The sequence below is a fragment of the Takifugu flavidus genome, chromosome 16 (genome assembly GCF_003711565.1).
Source record: "Takifugu flavidus isolate HTHZ2018 chromosome 16, ASM371156v2, whole genome shotgun sequence".
NCBI classification, from domain to species: Eukaryota; Metazoa; Chordata; class Actinopteri; order Tetraodontiformes; family Tetraodontidae; genus Takifugu; species Takifugu flavidus.
In genome coordinates, this window is record NC_079535.1 from 9,702,871 (window position 1) to 9,716,386 (window position 13,516).

The 13,516-nt window shown below is 47.7% G+C and overlaps 1 protein-coding gene across 2 annotated transcripts; it reads right to left on the reverse strand.

Annotated features, from left to right (window-relative positions):
• Window positions 1–2,732: 2,732 nt before the first annotated feature.
• On the reverse strand, window positions 2,733–12,615 carry bmf1 (BCL2 modifying factor 1). Of its 2 annotated transcripts, none has more exons than XM_057011843.1 (4): window positions 12,441–12,615; window positions 10,688–10,884; window positions 9,747–9,949; window positions 2,733–6,507 (listed from the first exon to the last, which is right to left on the reverse strand). In XM_057011843.1, the coding sequence occupies exons 2-4, from the start codon at window positions 10,857–10,859 to the stop codon at window positions 6,391–6,393; spliced, it is 492 nt and encodes a 163-aa protein (XP_056867823.1). In that variant the 5' UTR covers window positions 10,860–10,884; window positions 12,441–12,615; the 3' UTR covers window positions 2,733–6,390. The 2 variants fall into 2 exon arrangements, with proteins under 2 accessions (XP_056867823.1, XP_056867824.1); XM_057011844.1 differs by lacking the exon at window positions 12,441–12,615 and adding an exon at window positions 12,290–12,421.
• Between the last annotated feature and the right edge of the window lie 901 nt (window positions 12,616–13,516).

A 13,516-nucleotide genomic window follows, 5' to 3' on the forward strand; every position in this document is an offset into this window, starting at 1 on the left:
GCCTCCTCACAAAGGCGGTGTGGTGTGGAAACTGGGCATCAGGCGAGCTCTTCTCTCATTACTGCGCACCGCAGGCCGCGCCAGCACACAGGACTCCTCACGAGTCCTCAGGAAACCACAGCGGCTGCTTATTTTTATCTATCTGCAGGAACCCTTTTCCTGCCAATTAGTTCCCAACAATGACCCCGCTTGTTTATGCACTCTCTATTGAGTGACACCCCCATCATAATTAGGCCCGGCTTGTCATTCACAGCCACGGGCCCGGGCATGGATTTTCACACATGGGGAGCGACGTCCGCCTGCCGCAACGCAGGTTTTGCACGGTGTATCTCCTAATTGGGTCCAAATGGTGCAGGGAGTGCTCTGAAGATTTTGGGAAAAGTGATAAAAGTTTGAAAAAGCGGTATGAGGAAGGGGGGAGGAGGAGGGGAAAAACACAGACAGCACGAGATGGAGAGGACAAGTTCAACAGGTTCATGCGCTTGGGAGATTGAGATCCCTCCCCTTGACCACAGGATACTGCTAGTGTTTGTGAGTCAGAGATTTCAGTGGTGCGCACGTGTGTGCGTGCGTGTGTGTGTGTCACAGCTGCGAGGCCGGGAGTGACTGCTACTCCACAAAGAGCGCGGCGCTCTACTGGCTCGGTAAACAAAGGGATTGCCCAACCTCTGCTGGGGAAAGGAAAGCGGCTGAGTTCTCCAGGTCGGTCCGTCCGGCCGCGGAAGGTGAACCCGTCCAGCATTAACCCCAAGAAACGTTAACAGATGAATCTCTCGACAAGTGGTGGAGAATCGCACGGAGGCTGGAGTGGGTGCGAGGGGGGTCGGGGGGGGGGGGGGTTGTGCCAGAGGAGGTCAGCTGTGTTCAGTCACAGCAAAGCGAGCAGGAGGGGGGTCTGGTTACTGAGTCTGCTGTGCCGATGACACGTCCAGCTGAGTAACCCCCCCCCCAACACTGTCAGCTCAGCTTCTCCTTCACGCAGATTCCCATGACAACCAACCCCCCCCCCCCCGGAGCGCCAGATGTGTGCAAAGATGGAGGAAGAAGAGGGAAGAATGGAGGGTGTTCAGCAACTTCTCCTGTTTGAAACGCGGGGACGTTCCCGCGGCCTCAGCTGAGCCTTTTCACACTCGTGACATCATCCACATCCATAGTCGGGCTGTCGCCCCCAGGAGCTCAGTGTTTGCCCCTCTTCTGTTTCCCATGATGGTTTTAAAAACAGCAACTTTTATTAATAAAAAAGAAGCAACACATACAGAAGACAGGCCGAGCAGCAGCATTTTATGGCCATTAACAAGTACTCCACGTTGGAAAAGCAGAGCCGTATGAATCATTTATTGTTCTTGTCAGGTGGAGGGTGATCTCATCCCCTGCTTGTTTGGTCAGTGTTTTCAGAAACCTTACCTCGTCCCTACTGTGTGTGAAGCTTTATCTGCTCCTTATTCTTCTGCTCTGAATAGCAGCTAGCTGCTGTTTGCTGCCATTAAATCTCCAGGCTCTGTAATGGGGTTGAGCTCGCAGGTGATAATTAAGTAATTGCCTTTCTGTGCGAGGAGCCACTCGAGGCGCTCTCACGGCTGGGGGGAGAACGCGAGGCTGCTGATGCAGAGCAGCAGGTGCTGAGCTGCCTGTCAAAGCCAGTTTTCTGGGGTTCCCGCTCATGCAGATGCTTTATTTATTTAATGACACGGCGCTTTGGGAGAGTGAGATAAACAAACCGAAGGTGGTGGTTCAGTTTGTTGCACTCTTCCGACTTTGGCAGAAGCTCCTCGATCTGCCCGAGAGGCGGCCGGAGAGGAGTTAGCATCGTGGGCTGCCGTGTTTTGGTTGGCTTTACGGACATAAACAAGAGCCGTACTTGTGCGCGACCCCGGAGCCTGACCCCAGAGATAGGCGCTTCTCTAATGGGTGTCTCTTTCAGCTGGCGGCCAGGCTGGTGGAACAGAGGAGCCATTGTTCGGAGGCCGGGGGGAAGCCAATGCTCTCCCCATTAAAGTGCAGAGGGTAAAGGAGAGGGTTCAGCAGCCGTGAGGAAGAGGTAAACAGCAAAGGAGGCAGGGGACATCCTTTGGCACACGGCTGCGTTGGTCAATCCTCTTCGCACGGCCATAACCGACGCCTCCGCACATGATCGTTACGTATTTTGACAGTTGTATAAACAGCCCTGTTAATTAACTCATACAGGCCTAGACTGAAGCGACCTGAGCTAAAGGATGAGGGAAGTGCTGAAGAGTTGCGCAAAACCCAAGACTGAGGCGGTCCCCGTGTTCCAACCTCGTCCTCATGTGCGTTGGGGGGAGGGTGCCGGGGTGTATAGACAGGTTTTCACCAAACAGGTGAGTCAGGTGTTGATGTGAAACGTCCTCGACAACAATGGGGGAACAAGACGCACCGGCCCCGAGGGAGAAAAGTGCGGCTCCGCTGAAAAACATTGGGGCAGAAATTGGAAAATCCTTTCCAAAATCTTTTTCCAACACCAGAGGTAGGCGTGTTAGCGCCACCCGACATTTCATCCGCCTGCCCCGCGGTCTTGTTTTGAAGCCGCCATTCACTCGTCGTGCTTGTGCATGCGTACGTGCGTGAAGAACGAGTTATTAGGGAGGCTTGGCTGCTTTCACTGAATCCGTGGAGCTCTGACCAGCTCCACTTATCAGACTGCCCTCGCCTCATCCCGCAGAGGCTTATTTTCACCACAGATCCCCCTAAAATAACAGTTTTCAAAATCGACTCCACGCCTTCAATAAAATTTTATTGAAAAAAAGTACCAATAAACAACAAGAAATCCAGGGGAAAAAAAAGATTCATAGAGCAAAGCTGTACAGCGTATTGCACTACATAACAAATTGTCTTTACTTCCATATTATATCAACGACCAAAAATTTTATACAAACACAAAATTGAGTGCACAGTAGAGTCTCGAAAACACACAGTCAATGTTTACAAAAATGCTACATTTTCGCTGGGTCTCGTTTCTTGGTACAACAGAGAGCGTGTGATAATCAAGACTTTGTTAAAACTGAGCAGTTAAAGGCATATTCCAGGGTTTTACAAACACATGTACACGTTATCGGCGATGCAAAGAGGGAGCGGTCACCACGACGACTGGATCAAATGAACAATTTCACCAGGTTTTGTTTATACACCACGGTGGGATGTGCAAGGAATGTTGCAAGTTCATTTTTTTTTCCCGTGAAAAAAAAAAAAAATGCCCTCGATCTCATGGACTTCGAAACGATCCTACCCCGCGGTAAAAAATATTTAACAAGAACGAACTGTCTTATAAAAGCAGACCCTTTTCTTAGGAAAATACATTTTAAAAAAGTTAAGAAAGACCATGAAGAAAAAATGTTATCATTTTTTTTTTTTTTAAAAAAAAAAAGAAAAGGATTAAAACCAAAACCTTCCTCAAAAATAAACAAAAACAGCTTCAAATTGATATAAAGTGGACTACAAAATTCAAGACACTGACGGTTTCCGTAAAACATGTCCCAGTGCAGGGATCCTCCTTAGGAACCTCGTTCTAACAAAATTATTATACAGGGCACCACGGTGGCTTGTTTCCCTTTCCGACCCATCAAACCTCCGCGGCCGACGCACAAGCGCACATCTGACACGTGTCGCTCCAGGCTAGGATCCAGAGCACATGCTATACAAACACACAACAGAGGAGGGATCTACACAAAGTACTTTCCAGTGCATACTGATTAGAAGACATTGATCGGGGTTTAAGAATGAGCCATACATAGCAACGCCCTGTGACGGGCGTGAAGGCAACATTTCTGCGTTTTTGAGGTGTCGCGTCTATCTTTAGTAACAGCCGACACCAGGCGATGACGCAGTCGTTCTAAAGAAACGGTCACATCCTGTTTAAAGGCTAACCCGCATTAAAGCTGCTGTGTTTTCTTCAGAATCTACTCATCGGTTCGGCTCCCGCCGTCAGAGATCCTTAGTGGATCCTTGGCCCAGGAGCTACTTATTAAGCTCATGCAAACGTGGAAGGTGGGGATTCCATTTTAACAAATGCAGTTACCCTAAGTTTGAAAACAGTCGTATTTGGAGGCTGGGCAGTGATGCTATGATTATATGAAGTGAATCGTGGCAAAACAACAACAACAACAACACTGTGCAAACGTGACCACAGGAGGCGTTCTGCATAAACCAGTACAGATTTCATTCATGGGACAGCAGGGTGAGCGGTACTGCACGGGCAGGGTTGGAGGTGAGCGGCGCTCCAAGCAGGTTCTACCACAGGAGAATACATAGGGACCCAAATATTACACGAGAGAATTGCACACAAGCGTATACAGTAGAAATGAGCAAATGTACAAAAATAAATAAGGAGGGTAAAAAAATAAATTACAAAGGGGGGGAAAAAATGAACCAAATCGACGATACCCATGTGATGAAGGAGAGGAAGGCGAGTCGGCGGTGGGGGCGGGGGAGCTACGGGGGACTGGCTCAGCATTCAGGATCCGCAGGAAACTCCAACCACAACCATTTCAGTGCACCTCACGCCTACTTCTACATGCCAGTAGACCCCCGTCACCACCACAGCAGGTCAGCCTCGGGCCCCTCCCTCAAAACTGTACCAATGTGTGCAGGTCTGTGAGTGTTGGAGATGTTGGCCCTTTTCTTTAACTGAAGTCAGAGTGGACAAACTCCCTCGAAGGGTTCGTCGCGAAAGGAAACGGGTGAAGACGCTGCCCTCCTCCTGATTCTCAAGGTTTACCAGTAGCCCACACAGTTCATCCCTGAGACATCCTGAAGAAAACGAGAGGAAAGCCCAACTCTGCAGTGATAATACGTTGGATTTTTAGGAGCCAGTAGGTGCAGACCCCTGATATGTACTGCTCCTCGGGTCCAAAGGTTGGCCTGACATCAGCAAAAACAGCATCTTTAACAGTGTCTTTAAACATATTCATATTTCAGCTACATTTACAGTTGTTTTCACTATTGTTTGCGTGTCGGTGTGTGAAAATGTGCCAAATCTGAATCCCAGCACCAAAGGCAGCGTGAGACCACCCAGCAGAATATAAAAACGATGTGAAAGCCAGTACAAGTAGCCTGAGAAGATCTGTTTCACAAACTGATTAACCTTTTAATACAGCCATGTGGTTCTGTTTGACTTCTAATGGAACGCTGGTGCATTGCATTTCCAGAACCCAAGGTTGATCCAGATTCCAGACTGCCGTCAGTCAGATTTTAACATTGATTATTTTTCTTGGACGTGAGAGTGAAATGCTGTGGCAAGAAAACTGTTGAAAACCTTTGAGTTGAAAACCTTCAGAAGTAACAATCTGAGCTCCTGAAGGGTCTACGTCTAGTGCAAAAACAGTGGATCCACAGTTCCACTTCAAGGGCATGGAGGTCTGAAAACAAGCAGGTGAAACATGCACAGAAAAGGAAAGAGCGGAAAGTGAGGCCCGATTTCGATACAGAGAATCTTGCTTTGCCTTAAAAGGCGTTTTGTTAGGTGGTTTTAGGAGTGTGCTTTGATCTTAAGTCCACAGGTGACCAGCAGAAATCATTCGGACCGTCATTTAAATTCATTTTGGGAGCTTTTCCCAGTTCTTCAGTGTGCTTCATGTCAGACAGGAACCAAGAATCTTTGGATAAGGCACAAAAGATTCAGTGTTGAAGTCTCGAGGAACAATAAAATTGATTCATTCAACTGCCGAACGTGCTTCCCACTGATTTTCTTTCCCAATTATTGCAAAGATTAACATTTTCCCAATTAGAATACTTGACTGCCAGACACTGGTTGTATCTTCACACTGCTCCCTGATGCTTGCTCTGTTTGATATGTAGCACACAAGCCCAGAAGGCTTCGTCTAAGAACAACGGGGCGCGTTTGATCCTCAGATCCGCGTTGCTGGAGCTGATACTGAGGGATGATTTCACACCGGCGCATGTTTAAGAAAAGGTGAAAAACAAATACGGACGTTGCCTCTTTGGAGCTTTTGAACCTGTCTGGTCACCGAGGGATTCCTTTAACATCTCATCTTTCCTGTGAAGGTTTCTCAATACTCATTCTGGCAGAATACGTAGTATAAGGCATTCCCAGGGTCAGTGGAGGTCATGAGAGATAGATACATGTCAGAAGTGCAAAATATTGAATGAGAACAATGTACTGTACAAAACTACTACACCACACGTATACCAAAATAAGAACATTGTCCTGTAGAGGAAACGTGGAGCGCCGTGGCATCTTCTTTGAAACAGAGAAGCACACGACCTTGTATAAAACTTGGTTGTCTCCGCCCGCGGTGACTTTTTGTCTCCATTTTGTTTTTCTCCCCCAAAAACCCGTGTTAGATTCAACAGTGCCTTTAAGAGTCCCGTTCCTCAGGAGACGAAGAAAGCAGAGGAGGAGACCCCTCCACCCTCCCCTCACCTCCGCCCCGCTCCTCCTCCTCCAGCGACGAAGCCCCTGTCAAACAGAAGGCTGAGCAGAGCGGTGCCCAGGCGCCACCACAGCGGGCCCTGGTTCCTTTGGTTTCGCTGATACTGCAACAACAAATAAGGACAGAACGTGCACAGGTTAAAGAGCGCTCTCCTGAAAGAATAAACCGGCGGGCTGTTTGGGTTTGTTGTGAGCTTTATTTGTGTTCTGCTGAGATGCACGCCGACGGCGACCGCGCTGGAAGGGGTCAACTGAGTAGACGGCAAGACAAAACCAGACACCAGAACAATGCCGATATTTTCAAAACAGTCTGCGTCTGTCCACAACAACAGGAGGCAGACTGGCGTCCCTTTGAGCGGAGGTGAATCATACACGCATCTGTACGGTCACGCTTCTGCAAGACCTTTCAAGGCCGCGTGCGGCAGGAGACTGTCCCGGGATTGTGAATAAAGCTATCTGTGCTATTGAGGAGCAGAGATAAGATAACTGGACCAAACGGGATTGAAGAGGTTGGAATATTTAAAGGCAGATTTACATGGGTCTGATGTCTTGATTCTGACCCAGTTACCAGCCGCTGGGTTCCTCCCATTAGTTTGTGTTCAGTGTTACACAAGGATCTCACATAGAGAATAATCTAATGTTCAGAAAAGTTGAATTATTAAGCCTGCAGTCCTGACAAGACGTTCTCAGTGGGACATATCTCAGCTGTCTGAAGGTGTCTTGTGAAGGACAATAATTATAAGGTCTGCTTCATGTAAACACAGACAGTATTTCTATAAAGCCAAAGGCGGGTGAGCTGGCAGCCAGCTTGGCTAAACTGGGTAAACAAAGCCATGCCTTAATTCCTTTATCAGAAAACACTCAGTTTCTCTTGCTACAGACGAGATTAAATAGAAATAGATTCTCAATAGGTGCAGTAATCTGTATATTGTGCCAATATTTTGACTGGCATCAGCTGATTTATCAGGCTATAAACTTAGAGAGTAACTAAAAGCTACTTGAGAACCAGCTAATCTCCCTATGAACAAATTTACTCTGTCTGTAACTTTGACCTTTCACCCTCTTGATAGGACAGCCGTGCACAGGTCGCGCCGCGTCTCGGTCACGAGTCACAGCACCAACTGTCAAAATATGGCTCCGGTTCTTAATTTAGCCGGCAGCGGAGTTTAACCAGATGCTCGGCGTTGTCACTCAGACACCAGCCTGACGTGCTTTATCGGTGTCCCCTGTGGTCTCTCCGTCCAAGAAGCTGCAGCAGAGATCTGCCTTATCTCCTAAGCAAACAGCTCAGGCCCCCATAGCGAGGACTTCTGGATTATGCGCAGCAGAGAGACAACAGACAGCCAAAGAGTATTAGATAATAAAGAGTTGCACAAATGCACCTCCCCGTGAACTACAACCGTGACAGGTCGTGAAACGAAAAGTAAATATCTCTGGGCTCCTCTCCAGTATGTTTTTGTTTCCAGTATGACTACATTCTTCCCCATCCACAAGTGCTGAAAGGAGTGAGCGTGTGCCGAGTGAAAAGATAAGGAACGAACCTGATGTGTGTGCAGACACACACACAGAGGCAGTGTACAACAGCTCTCATTTTAAGTATCAGGAGTCGTAAAAAGAAAAACTCGGAGGATGAAACTTAACTCTGCTCGTCTGAGCAGGGCCGTCCTCTTCCCATTGTGACATGTCTCAAATGGTGGGCTGGCTCATGTCAGACATCCTCCGGGGACCTCCGCTTCCCCTCCGGCCCTCTCTGACTGAAGAGCAATTTATCTGTCAGCATCCACCAGTGCTCCTTCGCTACCTAATCCCCCTCATTGCCGGAGGCCCACGGGCCCCCATGGAGAACACTCACAGCCTCATCGCTCCCAAATCCATCAAGTGGGTGGCAGGCGAAGGCTCTTGGAGGGCTCAGGAACAAGTGTCTCTGCTGAATAGCTGCAATCAACCCCTGACAGAAGGGAACAGGAACAGGGCCTGACAGTGCTGCTACAATGGGGGGAGGGGGGGGGGGGTTTCAAACTGAGGTTGAAATCAAAAACAAGCACATTGGCAGCACGTTAGTCACGGTGCACTGGAACAGGAAGCGCTAACACTGGTCAAGCCGGTCTCGGCGTTAAAAAAGTCCCGCTCTGCTTGCGCTGCAGGCGTAAGCGTCGCTCTGTTCGCCGGCGTTTTGGTGGACTAGTGTCCAGCCAGTTGCAGCTTCAGGATGTGACCTCACGGCGCGTTCTTGCCCCGACTGCCCTCTCTGCTGTTTACCCAACCGTTTCAAAAAAAGAAGGGAAAAAAAAGAAAAAGAAAAAACACAAGCCACTTCCTCATCCTCAAACCCGGGTCTGCATCTGTCGTGCGTCATTGGGCCCCAGCCGCACACGTTACAGCAAAACTCCCGTCTGTCTGGTTGACTGTCATAATACATGAGTCATGTTGAGTATAAATAACCTGATAAGTGTATGAGAAAATCTGATCCCGCCTGAACGAGTGAAGATAAACGTGACTGGGTTTGGGTTAAAATGTCCTTCCCTTATATACGAGCTCACGCCCTCATTATGGAACCCATCCCCTGCCTACATCTGCAGACCACTTATTTACTTGTCTCCTGTGGGTGAAAGGGGCTGACTGGTGACTCTTGAGAACCACATTTACCCTCCCCCCCACAAGGGTTCAGATGTTTGGTTTTGGGTTACAGCACACTCACCCGCTACTACCCCTACCGCTTGTTTTTTTCAGATACAACAATATGTCTGTTTAGTGTGTTTATAAGTCTGTGTGAGGGAAAATGTCTGTTCCACTGCTGAGCCACTTGTGCAACGTGAAACTCAGACTTCTGCGCTTTGTATATTTTTCTCGTAACAATCAAAGAAAAAGCGAGCGGCGCACAGACAAGTGGACAATGTGAGCGTGAGCGCGGTATTGTTGGAGGCCAGACATCCTCCGCACCACAGCCTCCAACAGCACACTGAGGAAACGGGGGAGACGAGAGAAAGAGAGAGAGAGAGAGAAATAAACAGGAAGAGAGAGGACGCAGGGGGAGGGCCTGGAGGTGGGGGAAGGGCTTTCCTGGCTCAGAAAGAGTCTCTTTAAAATAAACACTTAGAGAACAGTGGGAACAGACTCCAGCAAAAGTTAATAAAGCTTCAAAAATGTTTTCTTTTTCTAGCATGGGAAATAAAACTGTTAAAATGCTCCACATGACTTTAATAAGGGGGAGGTTCTACAGCTCTGTTCCTCACGCAGAACATGGCATGAGGAAGAGAGGCCAGGCGCTTCTAATGCAGAGATTTAGCAGGTGCACGTGTCAACCAAGTTTCAGGAGTCCGCAGGTTGCACAGTTACTGCTCACCAATTGAACGCGTTCCCGATGAAACTGATCCCCAATCAGCTGGAGCTTCTGGCCAATGCAAGCCTCCGTGCTGCGCACCACAGGACCCTGCTGGGGCAGCGGCTCCATCCCGTTGGGCGCCCCTCCGGTGTCTCGCCGCCTCACTCCTCGATCCCCGAGAACCTCGAAGCGTGCGGGGAAGTGCAATCGAAAACCTGCGTTGCCTGTCGGGTGTCAGAGGCGAGGCTTATTATTCTGGTCTGGCAGGGCTCAAAGGAAAGAGCAGTCATGAAAGCTCGCGCGGCGCTTGTCTTTTCACTGTGATTTTCAGCGACTCCTGTGATGTAACAGTTAGCAGGGGGCTGCTAACTGTGGCCGCGCACGTTTGAGTCCTGAGGACGTCTGGTTAGAAATGAGTTTCATTAACCACCAAGCCGAAAAAGCACTAACATCTGCACGGCATTTGCAAGCCAGAGATCCTGTCAATAACATTTCAATGTTCAGAACTTTACCTGGTTAGAGTTGAACATTTTTATGAGACTGATACTTTTATGATGAAAGGAAAACAGATGACACCAATCTGAGGTTAGTCGGGTGTCTCTGAGCTACTGTGGAATTATTGCTTTTTATGGCAGCAGTGTAGTTTTGCTGTCACTCAGACTGTGTTCAGTAGACGGTCTTCTGCTGCTGCAGGTGAGTACTCGGCCATGTCGTTGCACTCGCAATGTCAGCGTGGCGCCTTTTGAATTGCAAAGCAGCTGGGCACACTCCACACAGACCATAAAAACCACAGAGATCACGACTGTCAGGCGCCAATGATGAGATCAGTGTGGCGACACTGTTACCAGTTTCACAAGGTAACTCTCGCACAGTTTCGAGCTCAAGTTTTACAACCCTGGTTATCACGCACAGGGCCATTGTTCCCCGTTCTCTGGTGAAATGAAGCGTGTCGCCGGCCTCACCGTAGAAGAGTAGTCTGGGCTCTTCTGCGACTCCACAGGGAAGCATGCCGCTGTGCGGTGCCAGGGTCGGGCCAGGTGTCTGCGTGCCCCGGTCCTCGCACTTTATCTCCTGGAATGTGGTGCGCCAGCTGTAAGGGTCTGGCTGAAATACATCATCCTCCTCATCGTCCATACGGGGGCACTATAACATGAGCAGCCTATGCAAAAACACAGAGAGATCAATGTTAGCCATCACAATATTTTGCACCATTTTAATGGTTTATAGGCTTTAATTCTTCCAAACATTTCAATATAATCATACACTAGCTGTGTGTTTGATATAGACTGCCCTCAAATCAATAAAACCACACTGGAGAGGAGAAAAAAGTGCCTGTGGTGAAGAGCTCAGCTCATGACAAGTAACTGCTTTTCTCAATGATAAAACCACACGACTGACTGTGGTTAAAAGACTCAGCAGAGCCGCTTTTACACAAATACGTCGGTCGACTCGGTTAACTGAGGTGAAATCTCTCCTGGCTGCGCGATCATATATGTTTAGGACAAATTCAATTTACGCGCCATTTGAAGGCAGTGTCAGAACAAGCAGAATAAACAGTCATTGCGAAATAGAGCCGTTCACCATGCAACCCCTCGAACCATGCGGTGGGTCAAAGAGTTAGCGACATCTGGGTGAGAGTCAAAATGCATCACCGAGGGAAGCCAAAGCCATTACCAAGTTGTAATAAAGGGTTACTCTAGCACCACATTTCCAAATGAGGGGGCACAAGATAAAGTTAATGACAGTGTATGTCCGAAATCCAAACCCCTCTTCCCGGCCTGGTCAGTCAACTAATCAACTCTTGGAGTTTTCATTCCCTCACTGCATAAGCACAAGAATCTGGCTCTAGCCTGCCCAGACCTTACAGTTTATTATATATATATGACAATTTAAAAAAAAACACCAAGTGCCTTGTTTAGAGAAATAAAGAGTCACGATCTGGAACAAAACAGACACAAGCTGTTCCTCCGGACGCCCTTTCTGAACTCTCCCCCAGGCTCCAGCTGCGTGTTTGTGGCTCCCCCTGCTGCAACACTCCGAACAAAAGAGACGGACTTCGGGCTCTGGTGACACACTTTCGGACCCGAGCGTCCCATCAGCACCGCACCGTACCAGAGGAGCCACAACAGGGCCTAAAATGACCCGATAACCCAACCTCGGGCTCCGGCCTGCACTTAAACCCACCAACTCACGTTATTAGTTTAGAATCGCCTTCTTTTTAAACGTTTTTAAAAAAAGTGAAATACAAGCGTATCTGTCAAATGTGCTATTTTTGTCCATTTATAGTTCGATTGTTTTCAAGAAAAACTAAAAAAGATGGAATATTATTACACAACTTGTGTAAATGGTGTGTTTACATGCGCGTATTATTTAACTCTGGTGAAAACTGATGTCGCCACATTTCAGTGAAGGGCAGAAACAACCGCCGGGCGACCGACGGAGCTTTAAACCGGGAAAGCCGGTAAGCTAATTCCTAAATCTCGTCAGTGTGTCACCACGGAAACAAAGAGTTTTGTTATTTAAAAAAAAAAGAAAATCTTATCGAGTATGATCTTATCAAATACGTCAAGTGTCGATACAACTTCGGTCCAGCTGTTTCAGCGACGAATCGTTGTTTGTGTCTTTCTTCCCAGCGGCGCTTCGTGTTGACGCCACAGCCGAACCGGCAAAAAATAAAATGTGCTGTTTCTTCCCCCCCCCCCCCCCAGGACTTACAGCTGAGATGGTTTTCGTTGAAACTGCGCTCTTGATCTCACTGATTTTTTTTTCCGGATTTTTTTTTTTTAAAAGAAGAAGAAAACTGGTGCGGTATCCTGGTAAGTCAGTCGGCTTTAGTCCGTATCACCTCCACGGCTACTTCCATTCTGCGGGAAAAACTGCAACAAGCCGATTTCATTCTGCCGACGTCAGCTCCGAGATGACTCCGCCCATGCGGGCGTGGCGCTAAAAACCTGGTAAATAAACGAAGCTTAAAGGCGCAGGCTTTTATGACGGCAAAGTACCGCGAGTCGCTCTGCGCCAGGGCATCATTTCCCTTTAATACATATTGACATACAGGCGTTGTAGCCAATCAGCGACTTTGTTGTTATCCCGCCCTCTGTGTCGTGTATTTAGACACGTGGACGGGAAATTCCCAGTAGCACGAGACCTGCCGCTGTTCCGCGGTTCTATGTGTGACGAGCGGCTGTCACCCTAAACAAAGAAAAAAATAGCTGCATACTCGATTAGATAAGGCAATAGTTATAAATAACACCAATAACAGCTGATGATAACATTTATTTGTTGTTATTATTGTGATAAGTCTAGTTCAAGGAGCACTAAGGTAAATGTGCGTCACCTTTACCTATTTTTTCCAAGTTGCCCTTGTTATTATTTTTCGTGATGCTTTGTATTACTGTCACATTGTCAGATTCCATGAATATTTTTGTTAATGAAATAAATATAGGACAGATTAATGACTTGGTGACAGCTTTTAAAAAAAATCTACATATTGTACATGCTGCATAAGCACCTGCAAATTGCATAGTAATACTTGCACAATAGCATTAGACCACGGTTGCTGCTACCCATGCAATAATTCTACTTACGTGCCAATAGTAATGCTTATTTTTTAATAGTAATCTGTTATAATAAAATGTTTGTTTTGCTAAATACTCTTGATTTTTTTTCTACTTGTAAATTAACATTTTTTCCAGAGCAGTACTAGTGGTCTGCCCTCTTGCTCCCTTGGGGCAATCAATAAACCCTTGGCCAGCTGGAGCCATAGCTGACCCTCTGCATTCTCTCACAGT

Bases quoted from the DNA above. Each gene is read 5' to 3' on its own strand.
- bmf1 (XM_057011843.1), bottom strand. From the start codon at position 10,859: ATGGACGATGAGGAGGATGATGTATTTCAGCCAGACCCTTACAGCTGG. The intron at 9,950-10,687 runs GTGAGGCCGGCG...GACACCCGACAG, and splicing joins GCCCAGACTACTCTTCTACG to GCAACGCAGGTTTTCGATTG. The intron at 6,508-9,746 runs GTGAGCAGTAAC...TTGTTGTTGCAG, and splicing joins ATCGGGAACGCGTTCAATTG to TATCAGCGAAACCAAAGGAA.